The 26,904-nt window shown below is 38.4% G+C and overlaps 1 protein-coding gene across 1 annotated transcript; it reads left to right on the forward strand.

Moving 5' to 3' along the window:
• The first annotated feature begins 1,053 nt into the window (after positions 1 to 1,053).
• LOC125232905 (synaptotagmin-16) lies at positions 1,054 to 26,904 on the forward strand. Its single transcript, XM_048138739.1, has 11 exons — positions 1,054 to 1,551; positions 1,624 to 1,806; positions 2,615 to 2,706; positions 14,802 to 15,002; positions 17,579 to 17,734; positions 21,897 to 22,005; positions 22,309 to 22,472; positions 22,842 to 23,051; positions 23,261 to 23,425; positions 23,674 to 23,838; positions 24,402 to 26,904. Exons 1-11 carry the CDS (start codon positions 1,515 to 1,517, stop codon positions 24,432 to 24,434), a joined length of 1,515 nt encoding a protein of 504 aa, XP_047994696.1. The 5' UTR covers positions 1,054 to 1,514; the 3' UTR covers positions 24,435 to 26,904.

Genomic DNA, 26,904 nt, shown 5'->3' on the forward strand with positions numbered 1-26,904 from the left:
CATATAAATTACCACATACGTGATGTGAAAAAGCCGTCCCCGTGAATACCTCATTTTGCTCGGGATCGTTACACAATCTAGTATTGCGCTTATGAGACTAATATATGAATAATATTTTTTTGTGTATTCAATATTGACTGGTGTGGTATTGTTATACTAATACTTACAGTTACCTAATAGTACCTATTAGATAACAACAACTTACTTTGTACGAAGTTGATTGATTAACTTTATAGTAATTTTGTTCAACCCTGCGTGACCTTGCGCAGCAGAGACCGCCCGCATGTACCTGCCGGAGATTAACTACTGAATATTCCTTATACTGTGACATAGTTGTAGTAACATATGTAACCATTATCAATCATTTAGGTAATAGTTTTAATGAACATCCGCTTTAAAAATATGTCGTAACCGAATATTCGGCCGAATGTTCGGTTCGGTAAGAGCTGAACCGAATGTTCGGCCGAATATTCGTATTCGGCAAAGTCCATATTCGGCCCATCTCTACACTGTAGTGTAGTTCGCCTAATACAATTAGAGGTAAGTAATACGCGTAGGTACGATAATGGACTCCCTAATGCTCTAAACTTGATTAGATTGCGTCAACCGTAAGCTTATTACTGTAATATTATTTGTACGGACATGAATTCGACAAGCAATTTGAATCATGTATATTGGAAATAGTAATATTGTGTAAAAGTCTAAGCACCCTGTCATTATCATGATATCACTGTAGAAGGTTAGGAAAGGTTAAGACCACCATAAAAAGGAAAATATTAATGTCTGACTGAAATACAGAAATGAGACTATTATTTGCTGAAATCAAAATCGAAGATGAAATTTTACGATATTTGTGACCTAAACCCCTAAGCCCATCTGATAAATATTGTCAACTAGCTCTATATCTTTATTATTGTTTGAATTTATTTTTACAGGATCTTCTATCTTCAGAAATAATAATAAAATAAAAAAAATCCATTTGAAGGAAATCACTTCTCAATATGCATTTTATTTTTATCCACACAGATAACGATTCGTTTATTCCATCCTGTATAATGCGATTGATTGAACGTATTCGGGATGTATACGTACTTATAGCTCTATCCTGAGGGTCGCGGCACGTGCCACTCCGGCCTTGAACGTCCTTTGTTATATCTAAGTACCTATAGCTGTCCCCTAAACATTTGCATTGCTTCCCAAAAACATCTAACTCACCAGTCTAATAAAATCTCTAAAAGCACGTTAGGATTAAAGAATCTCAGTATCAATTTATACCAGTTTGAGGTCACAAGCGAGAACAAAGCTGAGCAGACTAATGTAGTACAGTTGGCGAATAGCCGCGATCCTGCCCTATAGCGCGCAGTCCCGTCCACACGCCCCCGCCGAGCCTCTGCCGCACCGCGCATGCGCGCCTCTGACAGCCAGACCGTGCCAACACGTCCTGATTATTTCCCTGCCTTTTGTCCAACTCGCGTCTCAAACTAAACATGCGACTCAGAACCACATGAGTCACGATGGTGGCCAGCATCGGTGCTATCAACCCGACGAATGGTATGCGTGCTTTGATGTAGTATTATTGAATTGTTTAATGAAGTGTGGTGCAAGTGTTGTTGTCTGTCGTAGTGGAAGCGACGGCGTACATAAGCGCGGTCGCGGCGTTCGCGGCCGTCGTGCTGGTGGTGCTGCTGTTCCTGGGGCGCCGCTGGTGCCACGGCGCCGTCTTCGCGCGCAAGGGCTGCCACGGCGTGCTGGCTGTGAGCGCGGGGCCCGCCTGCCCTGCCCGCCTCACCCGAGACAATGCTCACGGTAAATCTAGAAAACACCGTAAACATAGTTTATCGATCTTGTTATGAATATTTGATTGAGTTTGGGCCCGCGAAGCCGTCATAGCATTAATTTATTTTTTAGTGTAGTGGAGTCAAGGGCGCAGAACGCTAGGTTCCATGTTCCACGCTAAGTAAGGACAGCACAGCAGTAATGTCCGTTATCTGCTATCTTTAGCACTTAATCTTTACTGTAGGGTGCGTTTATAGCGAGGTTAGTATATTTTTACTCGGAGGTTCTATTGTCTTTGTGTACACGCACACTACAGATGTAGTGCGAAAAGGTTTTCCTTCGTATTTTTCCGGAATCGTTCATATTTGTCATGCTAGTTCAGACACTGTCAGTACGTTTTGTACTGACGCTGATTGAAATAGCAAGACACGTTCCGTAAACTGAATTGAGATAGGTACCTACTGTACCTAGTACAGATGTAACTAGGTACAGTAGGTACTTGCCGACTTATAACGTTATTGTTTATAATGCTAAAACCTGCACTTCTGCTCTATGTCCATAACTGATATCTATTAATTAATTGTCAAATACTTACCAACCTAGTAAAAGTAACATCAAGCATTTTTTGTTCTAGAAACATTATTTTCCAAATTTCTTCAAAAAGTACCAAATAGTTATCTAATAAAATTGTTTCCAAAACTTGCTACAAAGGCACCCGAACCGCTAAAATCTTAGTCTTAGTTTATAACTATAGTTATTATAATTATATAGCTAAGTAGACATAGTAACGTAGTATTGCGTATATATTCACGTTGTCCGTACGTCTGTGTTGTTATAGATACTTTGTCGAATCCGATCCGTTATCCCGACCGAATATTCGCGTTCGACGCGTCGGACGACGACGAGGAGCAACGCTTGCGCATTCAGCAGGTGAGATATCAAGGCCAAGGCCAGGGGTGAAGAAAGGCTCGAGCTGTGGAGGTCATGGAAAATTGTCTATTGTAACTTTAAAACGGGACGTAACTGTTTATAAATCAATATCCATACTAATGGGAAAGTGTGTGTCTGTTTGTTTGTCCGTCTTTCACGGCAAAACGGAGCGATGAATTGACGTTATTTTTTAAGTGAAGATAATTGAAGGAATGGAGAGTGACATAGGCTACTTTTTGTCTCTTTCTAACGCGAGCGAAGCCGCAGGTAAAAGCTAGTATTATAAATGCGGGAAAGTGTGTGTGTCTATTTGTTTGTCCGTCTTTCACGACAAAACGGAGCGACGAGTTGATGTGATTTTTTAAGTGGTGATAGTTGAAGGGATGGAGAGTGACATAGGCTACTTTTTGTCTCTGTCTGAAGCAAGCAAAGCCGCGGAAAATAGCTATTAATTATATAATACATACATACAACATACAATCACGCCTGTATCCCATAAAGGGGTAGGCAGAGCACATGAAACCACTAAAGCTTCAGGGCCACTCTTGGCAAATAAGGGTCACTAAAGAAAACGAAACTGTGGCATTGCAGTGAAAGGTTGCCAGCCTCTCACCTACACCACAATTTAACCCATATCCCATAGTCGCCTTCTACGACACCCACGGGAAGAAAGGGGGTGGTGAAATTCTTAACCCGTCACCACACAGGCAATTATATAATACATTTTAAAATCCTTCTGAATGTTACAATTTGTTATAATCAGGAAATAATTATATTATAATTCCTCTTCTTTCCTGTAGAGATTCTCCTGGAATGTGGATACCTAGGTAAAGCAGCGGCGTTGATAACCTGTGCCCTATTTATGGCACTATACCTACAAAAAAGATCCGAGTCTGTTAAACCGTAATTTCTTTAATAATATATACCTCTAGCTACCGGTATTAGTTACATTCGAGAGATAGAACTTTATAGATACCTACAGACAGAAACATTCAGGGCCTTAGTTCTAACTTGTAGTCCCCCAGGAGCCAGAGAAAATATTCCGTGACCATACAAATATCGATGCTTCATTTCAACCCGTTGGTCTTGTGCCTTATTCCTACTTATGTACCTACAAACGGAACAACTTGTACTGAATTTCTTTAGGTGAACTACCTGCAGCTGCAATAATATTATGTGTGATAGGTATCTGGAATTTTTCTGACATTCAGGAATTTTTCCCTCTAAGACCGTTTTCACATTATCCGATCCGATATCGGATGTCGGAAGGATTTCTATAGAAAAAATCCAAGATGGCGCCTGTAATGTATGGGATATCGGTCCGACATCCGATATCGGATCGGATAATGTGAAAACGCACTAACACAACTTGCCTTGTCGCGCGCGAGTCCATACTTGAAGTCGCGCTTGATGTATGGACTCGCGCGCGACAAGGCAAGTTGTGCTAAAGGGTCAGAAATTACAAACAATACAATATATATTTATTTTCCAGATCTACATTACATAAAGCATTAGTAATAATAGAAATATGAACTACAAAAATATACAAGAGCGTCTTAGAACAAACAGTAGGTAGTAGCCCTCACACTGTCTGGCCTGTATCGTGAGGACTGGAGTTTTGATCCTACGATTTACCAACTAGGTGTTGAGAATACAAATCTTAACACACCTGGGTGGCTAGCCGAATGGCACAATCGCTCACGAAACGCTCACGAAACGAAGCGCTAGTAGATATCTATCTCTATCGCGCTTGCGTATTGGCGCGACAGAGCCAGCGGCGTATCGCTTTCGTTTGGCGTCGGAGAAATGCCATTCGGCTACGGGGCCTGTACATGACATATTTTTGGCATCAAAAAATTAAAAAATAAGACCTTTTTAAACAAGCTAGAAAATTTATTATTATTGCTATTATTATTATTATTATTTGTTTGTCTTTTCCAGTTCTCGGGACCATGGGGTCCCGGACTTTTGGGAGGCGTGCGTGGGGCCGAAGCCAACAGCGCAGAGGCCCTTTAAGACAGTTTAATTTAAAGTAATGTGACACTAGCCGGCGATTGTCCCTGTCCGCACTATAGAATGCACCCAAGGACAAGCCCCGGTTAGTGTAAAACTATTGCAATGTAAAGAAACAAATTATACTGGGCTATTGGGTTGAAATGTTAGTGTGCTGGTGACCGGTCTATGGAAAGGTCTATGGCACCTGCCTTGATCATATGTTTTAAAAACACGAAAAAATAGGCAGGCGGTGACTCGCCAACTCACTATATGGGTCCCCGAAAACGGCCGCTCGCACGGAGCGACAAGGGGACAACATAGCGTGAGCGGCTCAGGGTGTGGAGAGGTGTGCGCCGCTTTCTACCCAGTCTGTACGAAACAGCCACTGTGCCAACTCGCGTCTTATGCATATTTCACTTCCACCCTGCGAGCATATAGCTCTGGCACCCCACTCTGGACGGCCGGTTAAGGCAAGCCAGATTTATTATTGCTAGAAAATTTTCTTACTTCTTGCACAACATTCTTTATTGATTCTACAAACACTGGAGTTTATTTTCCCCCGTATTTCACACCCCTGATAAGATAACCTTGATAAGACAAAGGGAGTCCATTTTCGTTTCACCAAGGGCACGACTTGTTAAATATCGTGTTGCTCTCTTTCATATCACAGAGATGTAACGTGATCTTTTTCAAAGGGACCCAGTTGTTAAGAGTATTTTTATTTTTCCTGTTCGTATTTTTCTTTCAAGGAAAATGTGATGTCTATGGGATGAATTATAGATAAATCCTGACCTTCATCGTGCCACTTTAAATCTTTTTTAAATCCTAAAATAAATAAAATAATCAACGACACTGAATTTACTTATGAATATCGCTAGTACTACTCGTAAGGTCGACATGGCGTAAATATCCTTTTATAAATTAACTGAAATTATTTATTTATTAAAAACACTTAAATAAAAATTAAATACAATAAATATCATAAATCATAACCGATTAAAAATAAAAATTAAACTAAAAATCTAAATCTAAGGAGGGCCCCTGAGGCATTGTGTCCAAGATGCTGGCAGCATTTCCTCGCTGAATTGCAATACTTATACGTTGAGCGAGGAAGCTGCCAGCTCTTTTGTCCCCCGTAGTATCTGTTAACCGCTTCGCCAAGTCCAAGTTTAATGAAAACCCTTTTCACATGTGTCAGCCAGAAATAAAGTAAACTATTTTGATGCGGGAGTGTAACGAACACGATTTTACAGATAAAATTGTACACTTCATTTATATGCTTCATATTATATTTAGAAATATATTTCTGTTACAAAAAGTCCTGTATCATTCTTAACATTTTGCCTTTGCATTCGCTTATGATTTTTAACTACTTACACGGTAAGTATTTAAAAAATTTCATACTTTTTTCTACACTTATCATCTACTGTTTGAATTGAAGCAGCCTGCTACGGTTTGTAGCGTGTCTACGGCGTAGCAGCGTAGTCCTCTACAGCCTATACCAGGCTCACATTGACTTATTTCAAACTATTTTTTTACTATTTCAAAAGGAAACCGTCAATTGAACCGACTTTTATTTGGTTACCTATAGTTTTTTGTCAAAATTTGGAATGAACAGCAGCAACCTATTTTTGGTGGAATTTGGGACAAAAAACAAGTGTACCTATTACATATTTGTCCGACGATTTACATACTTACCTAGTAATTTTTTATATCAAAGGAAGAACTTGTAAAACGTACGTGTAAAACAAACATACATAGCGCTTATAGTGTAGGTACAGATTAGGGAACTCCATATTTATTAATGAGCAGGAAAAAACTACTGCGCACAATATAAAATTAAGCTTCTACAAAATCAATAACTTGTTGAAACGTGCACCTAAAATGCTGAGAATAATAACAGTTTCATACTGAAGCTGTGCAAGTATAGTTTCGCAAGTCGCCCCAGTTTCTCCAGACGGTGTCACCATCGCCCATTTATAAATACTGGCGAATCCTGCTGCCGAGCGATTCGCGACTGTTGCAACATTTATCGATTTCAATGTAACTACTCGAAATTATTATGAAAATGTTACAAATGCAGGGCATTTTGATAAGCTTCATTGTTTTAAAAGGATATTTAATACTCTGTTCACTTGGCAAACTAATTGTGGAATCGTTTATTTAGCTTGTATTTGTGTAATTGTGTAAGAAAGTTGTCTTCGACATTTTGCAATTTATTTTTGAACACTTCCAACGTTGGCAATGGCATACCTAGTTATAAATAAAATACCGCTGACACTGCAAATTGTATCATTGATATACATTTTATGATCAAACAACCTAACATCATTGAATTTAGTTTCATTAGAATTGTCTAAATAGTGCGAGTAGTCAATTTTCGTCAGTAACATACCTAGTTATTTAGGTATATTTATCCTCTGACAGAGAATAGAATCATAGAAAGAGCATGCCTAATTAATTACCTACCTTTTTAATGAAGCATGTATTAGAAAATTAGAATTATTAACTCACTAGAGAACATTTTTAAAAACACTTCCTTTTTAGGTATAGGTGCCAGAAGCGGTCACTTTTTGATTTTGATCCCTTTTCACTGATACGTTTTTAACAAATCTTGTTTTATATTTATGTACTAGTATGTGTATTTACAGCTCAACAAGATCGCCTATAAGTACGGTACCACAATATCATAATATACTTGAGTGCTTTATATCCTTATAACGTACGACGTAATAAAAGTGGTTTAGCAGGCAATCATATTTCGAGATGTTTTATAATTTATATACCTACTCATGTTAGTGCGTTTTCACATTATCCGATTCAATGAAATGAAATGAAATGATATCTTTTATTTCAGACAGATGTCCATATTTACACAAAATATTAGTAAAACAATAACACAATAAAATTAAAGAACAATAAAATAAAACATCTTACGCTAGAGTTAGTAGAACACATAATGCTCGTTAGATCTCACATGCATTGACATCCAATGGGTAATAGAGGGCCATCAACCCTTTCTGCAATCACCCTCAGGAGAGTGTTGGTGCTGTCCTTGACGCGCTGCCACAATGTCGGATGCAGAACCGATATCCTATTATAGTAAATGTTCCATCTTTGATTTTTGCCACTGAAATCCTTCCTCCATCCGATATCGGATCGGATAATGTGAAAACTTTCTTATGTTACCCATATCTCTTACATGATGATTAACAGTAAAATAATTAGTATTAATATTTAAAGTGTATCTTTGATATTTTTCTATATGAAAACTCTGGTTCACTACCTTAAAATCTACCACAAACATTCATTTAAGTAGGTACCTTAGTTTATTTTCACTTTTCGGAAGCAAATTAATCATACTTAGTACCGATGAATTGCCTGATAGAAAGCGGTGACCTTTGCCCGGGATTATAAGTTCATTATCGGCCGTAATATTTACATAAATTTTATTATTATTTGGTGGTGCCACTGGTGGGCAAAGGCCTCCCCCCAATCTTTGCACTTAATCTCTGTTCAAAGCCGTGTCTGTCTCATTCCTTGAAAAAAGAGTATAGTTCGTTCCGCCATCGCTGACGGAGCGGGGACGGCCAGGAGGGTACCAATATGTATGTTAATCACGCCGACAACCGATTGGAGTTTTGGGGCTCCCACTCTCAAAACATGTATACATACATAAATAGATACATAGATAGATAAATAACTTTTCACCACACCAACTGATAAAGGTTTACTTTGCTATTCGAAAACAGATAGCAAAATTGCATTTTATCCACAAGAGTGCAAAGTAATTTCATACAAATTTTAAATTGATATCTGGAGCTGGCTGGTAGAAATGACCTATAAATGAAGATTTTTAATCATAAATAGTGAATAAATTGATACATTTGATTTAGGTTAATGTTTTATAATTAGTCAGTCTTTTGTTCGTGTTGGTTTGGTGAAAAATTTTGTGTTTCACTCGGCGGCAAAGTTTGTTTAACCTTCGTGCCTTGAAACACCAACTTTGCCCCCTTGTAAAACAAATAAGTATTATTTGTATCCACAACACAACATATAGGGGGTTACAGGAAAAGGAAATGTGAGTACACCACTTAACTTAACTAAGATGAAATCAAACCAGACATATTACTTATAGCAATATACAGACCGGACAGGGATATTGAAACCTTTTTTGAAGTATTGAATAAGATATTAGACAAAATAAAGGCAAAAAATAAAAAACACATTATAATAGCAGGTGATTTCAACATAAATAAAAATGAAAGTTGTAATAATTATTGCAGATTACAAAATATTATGTTAGAATATAATCTCCATCAGATAGTAGACCAACCCACAAGAGAAACTAACTTAAGTTCTACTTGTATAGATTTAATTTTTACTAACAACAAATTTTTTGACATAACGGTAGAAGATTTAGGTATCTCCGATCACAAAAGCATATCATATTCCTTCAAACAAAGTAGTTCTACAAATACCCCAATTTATAAACAGAAAAGATATTTTGATGAATCCAATATTGTGTCATTCAAATCTGCACTTTCTGAAATAGACTGGAAAAATATCCTTGTTGATACAAATAATGTAAACAGCAACTACAATGTTTTTAATTCAATACTGACCTGGTTATTAGATACGTACATACCACTTAAAAATGTAAAACTCAAAAATAAAGTTTACAAAAGTTGGCTCACAGCTGGAATAAAAATGGCCTGTAAAAATAAAAGATGCTTAAAAGCTCTTGCAAACCAAAGTAACAATAAAACATTAAAAAAACATGTTGCAACATATACTAATATCCTCAAAAAATGCGTTAATAGATCCAAAAAACTTACCTTTGCACACCAAATGTCAAATTCGAAAAATAAAAATAAGACTATGTGGAATATAGTCAAACAAGCTACGAACAAAAATAAAATAGTAAATCACAAAAACATAAAAATTAAAATAGGGAATAACACCATAAAATGCCCAATAAATATTTCAAACACTTTCAATGACTTTTATGCTTCTGTAGGCAAATCTCCGATAGATGGCAGCAGCGGCATCACGCCGCCTCCGGCCAGCCGTCCTATAACGGCTATAACACAAACTTCAGTCAATTCCATGTACCTAAATCCAGTGACAGAAGAGGAAATCCTAAATATTATAAAACACCTACCTAATAAAACAAGCTGCGGAATTGATGAAATACCTTCCACCTTGATTATAGCATGTGCATATGAGCTCACCCCACCCATCACTAAACTAGTAAATCAATCCTTTGACGAATGTAGCTTCCCAGAAAAACTGAAAATAGCAAAAATAAAACCCGTTTTAAAGAAAGGTGGTAAAAAAGACAATCCTGCTCACTACAGACCAATCGCACTCCTCCCCGTTATATCAAAAATCTTCGAAAAGTGCATGACAAACCGCATAAACAGTTTTTTAGAAAAATACAATTTACTAAATGATGACCAATTTGGATTCCGCAAAAAACGCTCTACCACCCTCGCAGCTTACACTTATGTACAAACCATACTAGAATACTTGAAGAATAAACATTATGCAGTGGGACTATTGTTAGACATGTCCAAAGCATATGACAGAGTCTCACACCCTATACTTCTACAAAAATTAAATGCAATAGGGATGCGCGGCAAAGCTCTAAACTGGATGAAGTCATATCTCACGTCACGACAACAGTACGTCGAAATTGAATATTTTGAAAATCAGACTAGAACATTACACAACGTCAAGTCTAATTTGCAGTATATCGAGAACTCAATCCCACAAGGAAGTGTCATAGGATGCATTCTGTTTCTCATTTATATAAATGACCTTCCGAAATCCACCGAGCACAAAGTCGTTATGTTTGCCGATGACTTATCCCTTTTATTTCCATACCCAGAAAGCAATAGCAACAATCCTGATATAGAACAAACCTTTAATTCAATTACACAATGGCTACACAATCACAATCTATTAATAAATAATGACAAATCCAAACTCATCCAGTTCAGACCACGACAAAAACAACATTTAAACCTTAACAATATAAAGAGCAACTTAAATATAGAGGAAGTATCTGACTGTACATTATTAGGCATTACATTGGACAGCCATTTGTCATGGAAGCCACAGGTAGAAAAAATAAAAAATAAACTTTCCCGATTTGTCTACGCACTCAGCGTACTGAAAAGTAGCACTACCCTAGAGTGTGCGCTTGCCGCGTATCACTCGCAGGCAGTCGCCTGGCCTGGCTACGCTATGGACTCCTCCTGTGGGGCCATAGCACTGATATACAAAACGTTTTTATTATGCAAAAAAAATGTATTAGAATCCTAGCAAACATACATCAACCCCAGAGCTGCAGACCCCATTTCAAAAACTTAAACCTGTTGACTCTCCCTTCCCTGTATATTCTGGAAGTTGCATCATTTGTTAGAAAAAACCTGCATTTATTTAAATTTTGTCAAAATCCTCGCCGCCATCAGTATCTAGAACTACCAGAACCTAAATTAGAAATATTTAAAAACGGACCATATTACAGAGCCATCAATATCTATAATAAAATCCCCACACACTTAAAAACTGAAAAACTAGACTCAGTATTTATAAGCCGACTTAAATCTATACTGGTGGATAAATGTTACTACAAAATAGCAGATTTTTTAGATGATGATACAATGTAATTTTATAGTACATCAGGGGCCTGTTGCATAACAATTTACAACTCATATTACAAGCGGTAGTCCCCCTCCAATTCACTTTATAAGAAAGAGAGTTCCGCTTGTAATACAAGTTGTAAATTGTTATGCAATAGGCCCCTGATCATACATATTATAAATAAGCAAACTGTATAATTATTAGTATTAGTTAGTACCTAAGTGACACATCTGTATTTTGCTACACCCTTATCGGGGTCCATGTATGTAATACATATGTATTGTATGTGGTATGCAAATAAATTCTCTATTCTATTCTAAATTCTCTATTCTATTCTCTAAGAAACAAAATTATAAAGAAACATGTGTCGTGGTACGAAAAAGGCGCTGGCTCAGCGTTGTGATGTGGCAAGCCACATCGCTGGTATTCTGCCAGTACCTTAGAAAAAAAAAAGAAAAAAAAGTACCTAATTAAATTAAATACACACTTGTATTCCCAAAAAGAGTACCTAGGCACAAAACATGAAAATGCTCAACTCAAGTTTTAATGCCACTCTTAGCAATTAACGGGTTGAAAGAAACTGAAATTATTTTCTTTTCGCATTAATATAATACACACATACAGAGTGCGCTCTGTCCGCATATCATTCTTACGCACAAGCCTGGTTACGTTATGGTATCATTCTATGGGGCCATGGCAGTGATGCCCACGATCTCCTTGTAGCCCAAAAAAAATGTGTCCGCATCCTAACCAATAAAAAACAAACTGACAGCTGCAAAAAACATTTCACTAACCTTCAAATTTTAACTCTCCCATCTCTCTACATCTTCGAAATTTCAAACTTTGTCAGAACGAACATACATTTATTTGAATTTTGTAAAAGTGCACGTCGTAATGATAAGCTCTCCCCCCCGGAACCAATTTTAGATATCTATAAAAACGGCCCATATTTCAGAGCGATACAGATTTATAATAAACTGCCAAACAATATTAGAAATATAAAAAACCTTAACTCATTCTCATCAAAATTAAAAACACTTTTAATATCAAAAGCATATTATTCCGTCCAAGAGTATATGGAGGACAAATGTTCATAACTAAGTATACTTAAGATACTCTAATAACTATTATTTTCCTAACCTATGTGCTCTCTTGAGTATACCTAAATATTAGTAAGTATTCCTACTTACTGAATACAAAAATAGGCTAGGACAAAATAATTCGCTAATACTTATGTAAACACTACTTCTAAGTATTTGTTTTAAGTGTTTGTTAGTTTTAAGTGCTTTACGATAACTAGATATAAGACTACTTTGCAATGCCCTCTCAGGGCGCCATGTCGTCGCTCTATTTTAATGAAATGTAACAACTCTACGTATACCATGGTTCGCAATAAAGATATTCTATTCTATTCTATTCTAAAACGGGAGTGTGAAATCACGTCACGTAACTCTGCCACATTTGTTTAGGCTTCTGACAGCGACGGCGATTTGTTTACGCGCCGCCTGATTGGATTGCCCTTGGCGGCGTCGTGTAAATAATTAATGACGGCTGACATATTATGACATATTCGACATGTGTCACGGGTGTTGTTCAAATGAACACCTACCCTACGTGGGAGTTGTTAAAAACGTACATTAAACTATAGATGTGGGAGTTGTTAAAAACGTACATTAAACTATTAGAAACAAATTAAATTACATATTGAAAACATAGGTAGTTAACCTACTTTTGTTCATGTAGGTATCATAATTAATTTTTGTGCGGGACTAACCTTAATGAATTTAGGTAGGTAGTTACCGATGGAGGGAACAAATCAAATTATTTTATTACTGTTTTTTTAAATAGTAACACTACTAATATATAAATTATAAACCAGTGGGCTTGATCGGTTTTAGGGTTCCGTAGTCAACTAGGAACCCTTATAATTTCGCCATGTCTGTCTGTCCGTCCGTCCGTCCGTCCGTCCGCGGATAATCTCAGTGACCGTTAGCACTAGAAAGCTGAAATTTGGTACCAATATGTATATCAATCACGCCGACAATGTAGTAAAATAAAAAATGGAAAAAAATGTTTGGTTAGGGTACCCCCCTAGATGTAAAGTGGGGACTGATTTTTTTTTCATTCCAACTCCAACGTGTGATATACTGTTAGATAGGTATTGAAAAATGAATAAGGGTTTACTAAAATAGGTTTTTGATAATATTAATATTTTCGGAAATAATCGTTCCTAAAGGAAAAAAAGTGTGTCCCCCCCCCCTCTAACTTTTGAACCATATGTTTAAAAAATATGAAAAAAATCACAAAAGTAGAACTTTATCTTTATAAAGTTCTACCTATCAAGTTTAATAATTTTCCTAGAGAGTCTTTACTCTCTATGAAAATTATTAAACTTGATAGGTTTAGTAGTTTTTGAGAAAAATACGGAAAACTACGGAACCCTGAGAACCCTACACTGAGCGTGGCCCCGACACGCTCTTGGTCGGTTTTTTTTCTTTAGTGTATGCTATCTATTTCAGTTTAGGTAGTTACTGTTTATTTACTTTGATGAGCACTGCGAGAAGCATGTGTCAAAAATCATATACCTAAATTTCAGCTAAAACTTACTCCTAAATAAATTTGAAAGTTTTCGTCTAAATTAGCCCATTAGGACGTGACACAAATAATTACAACATAATTTTATGCTAAAGAATGGCGGCGACCGTAACCTAGAAATTAATATTCCACCCCGGGGACTATTTTCAGCCCGTCAGACTATTTTTCACCTTTGTTATTTATTATAGCCACATTGGGCTGGGTTATTGTTTTCGGTTACCGCGATTTGCGACGTTTCGAAGCGACGCGAATTGTAAATTCATTACTTATATGCGATATAATCCGTTTCCATAGTTTTATTTCATAAGCGCGATTTTGGTTTAGTTTATATTACTAAGTGTCTAGTGGTTTATTTTTCGAGAATCGGTTGAGAATTGCGACCAATAGAGGAAAACATCCGGGCACAAAAAAATCATAGACCTAAGTCCGTTTTCACATTATCCGATCCGATATCGGATGTCGGAAGGATTTTAATGGAAAAAATCCAAGGTGGCGCTTGCGATATATGTAATATCGGTCCTACATCCGATGTTAGATCGGGTAATGTGAAACCGCACTAAGCTGTCGCCCGGGTCAACTAAAGATAAAGGAATAAGAAACGGAAAATGTAAAGAATTGTAGTCGGAAGTGTGGGCTGAAGTAGATAACTATACCTAGATGCAGTATTTCACATCATGTGAACATTTCTTTAATATAATGACATAAAACTTAGCAGAAAAAGACACGAAATTCAAATATTCTTTAGGGTCATTCATTCAAAAAACATACTTGTTATATGTTTTTTTATTGTAATCATTTGTCTGACGTCTGACCACTGTCAAATACAATTTTTCTAATCAAACTCTCCTAAACAGGATAAAGAAGAAGTGGGATGCCACTACGAAGAGAAGAACGAGAACGTGCCCGTGAAACCAGTGGAGGTCGAGTTGGTCGAGACGGCGCTACGCGAGACCCTGCGCGAGACAAGGATAGACGATGTGGCGCCGCGGCGCGCCGAGTACATACACACGCTGGAGGCGCAGAGCAGCGTGGACAGTGACGTCATCGTGCACAATGTGAGTAGATGAGACGGCACTACGCGAGACGAGGATAGACGATGTGACGCCGCGGCGCGCCGAGTACATACACACGCTGGAGGTGCAGAGCAGCGTGGACAGTGACGTCATCGTGCACAATGTGAGTAGATGAGACGGCACTACTTACGCGAGACAAGGATAGACGATTTGTCATGTCACGGGTATAATGTAAATATGGCTTCCTAATGTATTTGGTCTGTCTTCCGTTGAAAAGTGTCAACTTCCAGCTTGCTTCACTAAGCGAAGATGTCCCTTTCTGGCTTTGTCTCACAGAAAGGCCGCGAAGGGCCAAAGTCAGTACTTAAACACAGAATGATTGCTTGTACAAGTGTCTAAAGGCGAAGACCGCAGGTTGGTTGAGAAATCGCTAAGAGAGACCCTGCGAGAGACAAGGATACTGTCCTAGGTAATACATAAGTAATATTATTATTAAATGTACATAATTCTTATTTATTTTTATAGTTCGTGGGGTTTTAATGTTATGTCCGGTTCGAAGGACCATAAAATACCGGGTTGCTTTGCTAGTTCCAGTGGGCGGTGGGCGTAGCACACTAGCGTGATAAACCCTATCGCCTCGGTGCATCCCTATCGCACTTTATACCTACCTGCCTGATTCGAAAAGGACCGATTGACGTGATAAGCTTTATCATGCGACCGTGCTTGCCTGCCCCAGGTATGATGGATACGGCGAAGTTGAAGTTTTAAGAAGTAATAAAACTAATCTATCTAAGCTTATCCATCTTAGCTGAGCGTTACCTGCAACGATTAAGTATTCAAAGCAATGATTATTCAAAGTTTTACGTCGTTTTATATAATAATAATAATAAAACGGGGGTAAATTTAATTTGCATGCGTTTAATCGCTTCGCGTGGAAAGATAACAAGTCAGGGGTAAAAGGTTCGGTCCAGTTAATAGCCCTATTAAACTATTCCTTGACCTGGTGGTACTTAATGGGTTACATTAAGATATTCAAAACGTAATAATTAATCGTGAAATAAGGTGAATTAATACATAATTATAACTGTATACTCCTATGTTGCATACCTAGCTATGAATAATTGGACGGTGTTATGGAATAGCGAACTAAGCGCCAAAATCCGAAAAAAAAGTTATGAATGCAGTTCGGATATAAATGTGATAATCTATAGTATTGACTATTTCTTTGTTGAAAAATCATGCTTACAGCCTTATTTTAAGGGGTAGAATCAAGCGACACGTTAAAATTTGTATGGCCCTGTGTACTAAGTCGTTACGTAAAAACGAATTGAACGCCAAATTTACTTTTACAAATTATAATAAACGTATATTCTAAATCGCAAAATCGAGTTAAACGCCATAAAAATGTCATTAATTCGTTTTGGTTTAAAGTTTTGATGATTTATAAACGCAATATCGATTTAACCGCCCTAATAGTGTCGTTTAATTCGTTGTTACATATTTGAAATTGCAGGATATTTCGCTTAATGAGAACTAAGTATCAAGAGGTTTTGTTATATCATAATATCTTATGTGTGTAATCCTGGCTAGTACTAATAGTTACAATGCCAATTTTGCCATATATGCTGATTTTTTTGACATTTATTAAAAAAAGTTGATTGGAGAACAAAACTAAATTGTTAGACGGATTAGTCCTAATCATTGTGGAGGAAAACATTGTTGTTGATTTATTTACAATAGAACTATTTACTCAAATATATGGAATTTTATTTTATTCCAGTATTCACTTTACCTCTAACAATTTGCATTAAAGAATCAAGCGACAAAATATGTCTCATAGTACGCTACGGCGAAATAAATTAACCTCATCCCAGTATTAGTTCAATAAAGAATCAAGCGGAAAAACGTTAATAACTTCGAAACTTGAATAGGTATGGTGTTCTTTTTTTTATCTATTTAAATTATGAACACTTTTATAGGTTCAATGTCAAAATTAACTTTTTTACTTTATAAATGAACTTACAACAACTGATTCAAATTTCAAATCTTTCTAGCTCATTTTCTCGATTTCAACTAACTGTCGCTTGATCGCTTATTCCATAACACTGTCCAATTTGTAACCAATCTCGCCGTTTAGAACTCCTTCTTTAACAAGTGACTGAGGAAAAATAACAATGTTGGCCACCTACAAAAACTAATTCACAATACTTAGGTACAAACAAACAAACAAAGCATTTATTGCAAACACATTACAAACATATAACATGTGGGAGTAATATGACCCTATGTACAGTGAGCTGCGACATTGCATGTATGAATGGATTCATTGCAGCTCACTGTACAAATGACCATAAAATTATAGTCTTTATCCAAAATTGCGTTTTCACGGAGAGTCGAGTGAGAAAGATAGCTTTACGGCCCAGCCACGACATTGGTCTAAGCGCGAAAGCGGTGAGCGGCAGCCATACGTGCGAATGAAAAGTCCCATCGCTGTGTCTCGCTCCAATGTATGGCCGCCGCCCACCGCTGTCGCGCTTAGACCAATGTCGTGGCTGGGCCGTTAGGTGACTTATCGCCATCATAATTATTATATACCTGAATCCTCGTAATGTCCTCAGGATACGTCGCTCCTATGCGGAGAAAGCAGCAGCCAGGAGCGCGGCTCCGTGGAACTGACCCTGTTGTACGATGCCCCAGTCCGCAGCATGACGGTTCATGTGCTGCAGGCGCGCTCGTTGCCGCAGCGCACACCGCAGCCGCTGCTGCAGAGCCAGGTCAGTGTCACTAGCGAGGTGTGTGGTGGTTGGAGCAGCAGTTCGTAGCATGACGGTTCATGTGCTGCAAGCGCGCTCGTTGCCGCAGCGCACACCGCAGCCGCTGCTGCAGAGCCAGGTCAGTGTCACTAGCGAGGTGTGTGGTGGTTGGAGCAGCAGTTCGCAGCATGACGGTTCATGTGCTGCAAGCGCGCTCGTTGCCGCAGCGCACACCGCAGCCGCTGCTGCAGAGCCAGGTCAGTGTCACTAGCGAGGTGTGTGGTGGTTGGAGCAGCAGTTCGCAGCATGACGGTTCATGTGCTGCAAGCGCGCTCGTTGCCGCAGCGCACACCGCAGCCGCTGCTGCAGAGCCAGGTCAGTGTCACTAGCGAGGTGTGTGGTGGTTGGAGCAGCAGTTCGCAGCATGACGGTTCATGTGCTGCAAGCGCGCTCGTTGCCGCAGCGCACACCGCAGTCGCTGCTGCAGAGCCAGGTCAGTGTCACTAGCGAGGTGTGTGGTGGTTGGAGCAGCAGTCCGCAGCATGACGGTTCATGTGCTGCAAGCGCGCTCGTTGCCGCAGCGCACACCGCAGTCGCTGCTGCAGAGCCAGGTCAGTGTCACTAGCGAGGTGTGTGGTGGTTGGAGCAGCAGCCAGGAGCGCGGCTCCGTGGAACTACCTTACTGTATGATGCGCCAGTCCGCAGCATGACGGTTCATGTGCTGCAGGCGCGCTCGTTGCCGCAGCGCACACCGCAGCCGCTGCTGCAGAGTGAAATAGGTTAAAAGTTGAAGCACACGATCTCAGCATCACACCAAGGTAGCCCCAATCCATTCAGTTGCCTTCAAGTACCTAATCATCAACGCCTTTGAAATGTACGCTCCGCTAAGGTTGAGTAACTTACAGCTATATGTCATATGCATTACGAAAACGCTTGTAGCGCCCGGTCACGCCCATGGCACAGTATAATAAAAAGTACTAGGAATCTAAAGGAGACTCATGATACTCATGGCGTGACGTAACGCAATGACAACTACCGAATCGCGGTTACTTCAACTTGGCAACACATCGGCCATATCGCTTTAGCTTTTATTCCTATCCTATCCTTGCCACTTCCTAAAGGTACTTATTGGAAATGTGGCTGTAGGTACATGAAACAAAAACATCCGAATGAAATTGACTGTAATAGTACTTTACAGTGTCTTATTTAATTTGGGAATAGTCGAGCAATAAAAAAGTGATTATCAAAAATCCCCTGAATGTTAGGTATTTAATTAAAGGTCCAACGCTCGTGTGAACAATACGAGGGTCATGCCAAAAGAAATTAGATACTCAAAATTTACATACTTTATTCTATATTACAGCTATCTATTTTTTCGAAGTATTCACCGTGAACACGTATACACGTTTTCATCCGTCTAAACCACTTAGAAAATACCGATGACCACTCTTCTTTAGACACCTCAGAAATTTCGTAATTATACGCAGCCAACGCATCTTCTTTGTCCTCAAATCGCCTTTCTTTTAATTTTAGGAAAAAGATAAAAATTACAGGGGGCTAGGTCAGGGGAATATGGGGGGGGTGGGGCAGAATAGTCACGTTTTTTGAGCTGAAATAGTCAAGTGTTCTAGCGGAAGTGTGCGGGGCAGCGTTGTCGTGGTGCCAGAGCAGGTGCCGGGTTCCTGACTTCGGCCGCTTGTCACACTAAGCTGACAGTACTCTTGGGGCACAAACTGTCACATACCATTCTGAATTAACTGTCTTTTGATCTTCTAGCACTATTGTAGCAATATGTCCCGTCTTGCAGAAAAATGAGACAACCATTTGTTTTTGTGTGCTTCGGGTTCGGCGACATTTTGTTGGCGTCGGCTCATCTTCAAAACACCATGCTGTGGACTGTCGCTTTGTTTCGGGATCGTAGTTTATATAGCCATGTTTCGTCACCTGTAAGTATATCATATACGTTTTTGTTCTCGCCTGCGTCGAATTTATCTATCATAAATTTGCACCAATCCACGCGACGGTCTTTCTGTAAATCGGTGAGCTTGTGCGGCACCCATCTTGAACAACGCTTATGAAGAGACAGTTTACTATGAGGGCATTTCTCAGAGCGTTTCAACTTTTTTGATTTCGGTGGCAGCATTATTACCCGAACCCCGTAAGCGTAGCATGAGTTTTCTTTGTTTCTGGTAGAAATCCGCGAAATCTATTTAAATTGACAAAATTTCATGTGACTCTTACAGGATTCACGTAAAAATGTTGCCACCGAAATCAAAAAAATGTAAACGCCCTGAGAAATGCCCATGAATTATAGTTTGCAATGCTGCTGATCCAATGCCCAGTTCACGCTCGAGCTCTACATATGTAATTCGTCGGTTCGCACGAATATTTTTTTCCACAGTCTTTACATTTTCTTCAGTGACTGCGGTTGGCGGCCGTCCGGTCTTCGCCTCATCTTCAAAGCTGTCCCGTCCTCTTTTAAATTTAGCAAACCAATTGAAAACAGTTGCACGTGAACACGCAGACTCTCCAAAAGTCGAGACTAAAAGTTCAAAACACTCTCGAGGTGTTAAACCTTTTTTAAAGTCATAATATATCATAACACGAAAATCACGTCGAGTAAGCTCCATTGTTGCGGAAAATTCCCGCCAAAATTATTTAGAAAAAAAATAATTAAAAAAAACCGGCCAAGTGCGAGTCGGACTCGCCCACCGAGGGTTCCGTACAAACTTTCTTTCAAACTACCTAGTAAAAATAATCTCATATTTTCATATAACTCTAATGACTTGACTAGAAGACAAAAGTATAGGCACTAATGAGTATTATTGTGTATAGCGCCATCTCCCGGTCAATTTGCTAACTAATTTGCGCGACCTGGTTTTTCAGGGATAATTCTTTATAATGTTAACCGATTTAAACAGTTTTTACTTTATTGGACAGAAGATGGTTTACGTAACATCTCGTATTAATTTGAAGTACGATATCCATCCACAAGGGTGGGTAAATTGAAAGTAAAAATCTGAAAAGTTTTTTGTGAATTAAAAAAAAAGTATTCAAAATACAAACACGATTATATTTTTCCTGTAATATTTAGCATAAAACCAATGTTTATTAAAATTTTCATAATTTTTCGTTGGTAAACTTCGGAGATAAGGGGGGGAACGGTATTTTTTTTTACATTTTCCTTCAAAATTCTTTTTTTTTCCACAATTTTTTGTTATTTACGTTCAATTTGAGCTCTTTCCAACGATACCCTACTTGACCTAGTAACTTGAAATTTACAGTTTGCCCCCCTTTCATTTTGGCCATTTTCTACAATTAAAATTAATATATTTAAAAAAATCATACTTTCTATTTGTAGAGGTTTACAATGTTCATAACTATTCCAAATTTCAAGTTGATAGCATTAGTAGTTCTCGAGATATTTAGGAATGTGACAGACGGACAGACAGACGGACAGAGTCGCACCATAAGGGTTCCTGTTGTACCTTTTTGGTACGGAACCCTAAAAAGGAATCCTAAGAATTTCCAAGTGTTCCATTTTTAAATTTATAAGCAGATAACCTACCTTTACATTGGTGTATAACTGGCCAGTATCAATCAAATGACCATGGAGTATCTAACTTCTTTTGGCATGACCCTCGTATACGAAGCTAAGTTTACCAAGGTTAATTTAGAGGTGACATGACACGGGTGACAAAGGGTAAAAGCATTAGGCTAAGTAATAAGGATAATAGTAGCTGTAAAAGCTTTCTATGCCTATTACTATATTTATAGGTTAACCACCATTTGATTATTGTTATTTTGAAGTAATCAGTGACGAAACTTTATAAATTTATTAATTCATTCTTGCCCTAATGACCTCTATGACATTATAATGTCAATGATTTTGGTGTCAACATTTTTTCTATACAATCTGAGTAAAATGCTTTATTATTTACTAGCTTTTACCCGCGGCTTCGCTCGCGTTAGACAGAGACAAAAAGTAGCCTATGTCACTCTCCATCCCTTCAACTATCTCCACTTAAAAAATCACTTCAATTCATCGCTCCGTTTGGCCGTGAAAGACGGACAAACAAACAGACACACACACTTTCCATTTATAATATTAGTATGGATTTAATGATATGTGTACCTACAAGTATAGTAAGGAAGTATGGGCTAAATTTTAAAAATGTTACAGGTTCGAATAGTCCTCCTACCACTGAAGCGGCAAAAGTTCAAATCAAAGATACGAAATGGTGAAAATCCTCAATACATGGAAAGCTTCGTTCTTCACAAAATCAATCCAGGTAAGCAATTCGTCATATACCTTTATTACTTAGTAAAAATATTCAACTAGGCTTTTAAGGGCCGGAACTTGCATTCTAACAAACGTATTAACTATTTGTATTAGTTTTGAAGAGCTAAACGTATTGTTGTGAATTCTTGGGACCTGTGGCCAAGAGTACAGTCGTTGACATTCAGTAGCGTAGTTATCTATATATCGCTATAATTGTTAGTATATTGGTCCGACAGAACCAGTTGCGTATCGTTTATAATATGGAACATTCGTAATGTTCAAAGTTAGACGAATTTTTTTTTAATGTTTGCAGAGGACGTATACGGACTAGGTCTTCGAATTCGCATCTACGGCTGCGAACGCATGCGCCGTCAGCGCCTCCTGGGTGAGGCGGCCGTGTCCTTCGCGACTCTCAACCTGGAGCTGGAGAACAGCCTGTGGCTGCAGCTGGCACCAAGGCAGCAGCCTAGTCTTCAGGTACATATTGTCTTTGAACTTTAAAAAGACACATAGACTGAATGACAAGTATAGTTGAGTACTATCAATCCTTACTTCTTCCTTTTTTGTTAAGCATTTTTCTTAAAACACCTATGTACGTTATTACATACCAGTGGATGTTACATTTGTGTTGTAACATCCACTGGTATTATTTATTTATTTATTTAATCTTTATTGCACAAAAGAAAAATCTTGCACTACAAAAAGGCGAACTTAATGCTAACGTACATTTAAGCAAAGCGCGAAGAAAGTTCATCGATTGCGTAACCCGCGCTTGTGCGGAAGTGTTTACCCTGTTCCAATATATTTGTAACTTCAGACTTTTTCACCTGTCAATATTTTTCATAGCTCCCGAAACTAGAACTGAATCACTCCATGTCCATGTCGGGCGTGCTGGCCTCTCCATCTTCAATAACCACCACCACGCCGACGGGAGGCGGCGAGGCCTGCAGTCTGGCGCGCTCGGATTCAGCTTCTTCTTGCTGTAGCGCTCGCTCCGCTCCGGAACTGCTGCTTGGACTGCAGTACAGTTCCATCACGGGACATCTGTCTGTCGAGGTATGTGACACCAGTTTCCATTAGCTCCTGGAATTTTCACTGAACTACACAATATCGGGCTGTCCTCTCCATCTTCAGTCTTAAGCGGTCTGACACCATAGGTTACGATACCGACCAAAAACTTCAAAATATAATTACAGCAATCGTCAACAACCTAACCTTTCTCTAGTAACAAACTTGCCAATCTGATTGAATTATCCTCTCTGCAGGTGATAAAGGGCACACACTTCCGCAAGTTGTCCCCCAACAAGGCTCCAGACACGTACGTGAAGCTGAGCCTCATCAGCTCACTCGGCATGGAGATGGGTCGTTGCAAGTCTACTACGCGCCGCGCGCAGTCTAACCCACTCTACAAGGAACTCTTCATCTTCCAGGTATATATCCGTTCGAATGAGCATCACTGCTTTCCTATGCATGATTAGGTAAAGGCCAAAACAGATGTAATTTCGAATTAAAACAAACATGGACCAGTTCCGAACTGAAGATTATTATTTAAGTCACATGTTGCCGTCGTAACCGCTTCAACTGCTGCGCTGATGTTTAAGGTTAAATCATATTATACTTGTAATTGTGGAATATATTACAGTTTACAATATAAGTAGCTTTTCTCAATCTATTTAAGGTGGCCCTGTTCCAACTGACCGAGGTGACGCTGATGGTATCCGTGTGGTGGCGTCGCAGCGTGAAACGGAATGAGATGGTCGGCTGGTTCTCTCTGGGACACAGCCCATCGGGTCGTGACGAGGAGAGACACTGGCAAGAGCTCTGCGAAGGACATGGGGAACAGGTAAATAAACTTTGATGATATTTATAGCCTTTTGTAGCGCCCCGTGTATCGCTCTTAAGACAACAACCCAGGAGCGTTACTTAGTGCCGTAGAGTGAATCGGAATGAGATGGTCAGCTGGTTCTCGCTGGGACACAGCCCCTTGGGCCGTGACGAGGAGAGACTGGCAGGAAGCTCTGCGAAAAACACACTGAACAAGTAAATACACCTTGATGATATTTATTCCTCAGATATAACACTTTTGTGTAATGCCAATGCCTTTAAGGTCACAATTAGGGTGATGGAAAGGAGGAGTGAAACGGAACGAGATGGATAGCTGGGTCTCACTTGGGAACCGTCCCTATAAGGTCGTGAAGAGTGGCACTGGCACTTAGGAGTTCTACGAAGGACATGGGGAAAGAGTGTCTCTTGGTGGTGATAGACAATGAAGTTGAATGATGGTTTGCCTACATAAAACGCTGCCTTACAGTCAGCGTTTTATGTTTCGACAGTTTGCCAGTCAATTATAACTCAAGATAATCAACAAGTTTTTAAAAGAGTTATCAGTTATCACCTAATCCGTAGGTCCAACGCTGGCACGTGTTGCTGGAGTCCTGACGCCCGCCGACCTAGCGCGCCGACGCGCCGGCTTGAGAACTGACTTCAGCAGGGCCTCGCCCTCACGCGGCCTCGCCGACCGAGTGGACCACGGCCTCCCGGCCCCCGCTCGCTTCTCTCCAGATCCACGGATCTTTTCGCGAAGCTTTGTATTGACTGCACAGATGCAGGTCACTTTTGCATGTGTGTCGACACCTATGTGTGAACACGCACGTTCTGACTGATTGAATTTGATGTTACAAAGATTTTATGGATTTTGAAAATTCTTATAAGAATTTATGTGTTTTAAATAAACTCAATATATAGTATTGATAGCTTGTAGTTTTAACGCATTGAAAGGGAATTGTTTTATTTTGAGTTCGGCTCTCTTAATAGCTTTTCCAAGTAGGTATAACATAGCGTTTTACACATGAATATCTTTGTCCCATTATATTTATATATAGAATATATATTTATATTTACACATGTTGCTATTTAAAATCTATCATCAAATGGTTGTTCGAATTTGTACGAAAAACTGTGGAAAATCTGTCTTTTATTAGCTTCTGCCTACGAAGCATATTTGCTTATAGATATTATATATAAAATACGAATTACGTTGTCTATTACGTATATATACTTGTATTTTACATTAAATTAATATGTCAACTCCTTAGAAAGGCTTCGTATTGATTTGATTTCGAGTTTGAATGTTGTAATGTAAAACTTAGAGTAAAACATAATGAAACAATTGTTTGTATGAATATTTTACTCGGATTCCAAAAGTTAGAGTAAAAGTAGCATTTTATATGATGGGGAGACTCGCAGCGCACAATACTGGTGAGAGTAGGATACGGTACATAACGAGGTTAATTATATATAGGTATACTTGTAACAATCAATATATACTATTAAGCAACTATTCTCGTAAAAATTATATACTTATTCTTCATTTGAAAACTTTTAGTAAGAATACAAAATAGTGATAGAAAACCGTCGAAATTTTCAATGATAGGTACTTATTTCAAAATACTCCGTGTATCTCGAAACCAAGTAGCTATATAAGTAAATTGGCAATTAATTAAAATACATTATGCAATTTAGTCCCGACCAGTAAATAAGGTAACGTATGCTTTTCAAGATAATTCATAGAATAAGTTTTACAGTATATTGAACTTCTTCTGATTATGTAATATATGTCTCGTAACGTTCAGTCGGCCTCGCCCTGCCTTGGCCCCTCCAACTCGAATGGACCGCGGCCTCGCAATCGGCCCCCTATTTCATAATTCATAACATAATCTCAAGATAATTAATTACAATAACCCAAGGTTGTATAAATATAAGGATGTTATTATCACGAAACTACTCTTTAACCACTCGCAGTATTTACGCAGATAGGTATTTATTACTTTTAAAACGCCATATTCATGATATTATTCTAAGTATCTTTTTTGTAAAATTGTGGATAAATCATTTTACTTTCAATAAGTACTCAACGGTATTAAGTATGTATTTTTAGATTAGATAAAGAGTGTTAGAGTTTGGATTTGGACATTAAATAAATAAATCATATAAATGAGACAAATCTTAAATAAATAATTTAAATGAGAAAAATCGGCTGGTGTTCTCAACTTTGGCACTGTGTCTTTTAAAGACTTAGTCATTCCTACATTACGAGTAAATTATATTTTCTTAATTTTTTTTATAATTAAGACATAAGGAGTTAATAATTGTGTCATCAAATATCTTTCGCGGAGAAAAGCAAGATAAAGATAAATTACTGGATAGGTATGACCGAAAAGAAGAAGCGAATATTTATAAGTGGAAATTATCATATATGACATTATAGTTTATTGCTTAAATAGATTTTTGGTAAATTTGAAGAGGAATGATCATATATATATGCCCGCTACTTTTAGAATGGGCAATATGTGTTAAAGAAAAAGATATTAATATATGTTCACTGTGTTCTAATATAATGTATTTGTGTACGTTTTTGTAGTCGTAGGCAAATATAAACGTTTAGAAATTAATTTAGGACGACGAGTATTTTGTAAACTCGTTAGGCATTCATGTTCTAGACTCAAGTTATTAGATAAACCTAACATATAAAAGAATACCTTTTTGCAGTTTTGGTAAGTATAATTCTTTAATCGAGCAAGCTACGGTTCTATGTAGCCCGTAGCACTGCTTTTTCACATGATGCATCATTATTATCTGACCTTATTGCTAGAGGTTATTTTGCAGAGATGCAGAGAACAAATGCAATCAAACACTTACCTAGACAAATTTAATTTTGTTTATTTAAGTAATTAATAGATATTAAAATTACAATAGAATGAGAAACTCATACGGAACTTTTGATATCAATGTGAGACAGAAGCAATCTCAACATTAATGTAATCCTCATGCCTGTTGGAATGGCTGCAATATCCTGTCTATATTGAGCTGTGTTTACAACAACATGGAACAACTCCTGAATCTCTTTGAC

Source organism: Leguminivora glycinivorella, chromosome 13 (genome assembly GCF_023078275.1).
Source record: "Leguminivora glycinivorella isolate SPB_JAAS2020 chromosome 13, LegGlyc_1.1, whole genome shotgun sequence".
Taxonomy (NCBI): domain Eukaryota; kingdom Metazoa; phylum Arthropoda; class Insecta; order Lepidoptera; family Tortricidae; genus Leguminivora; species Leguminivora glycinivorella.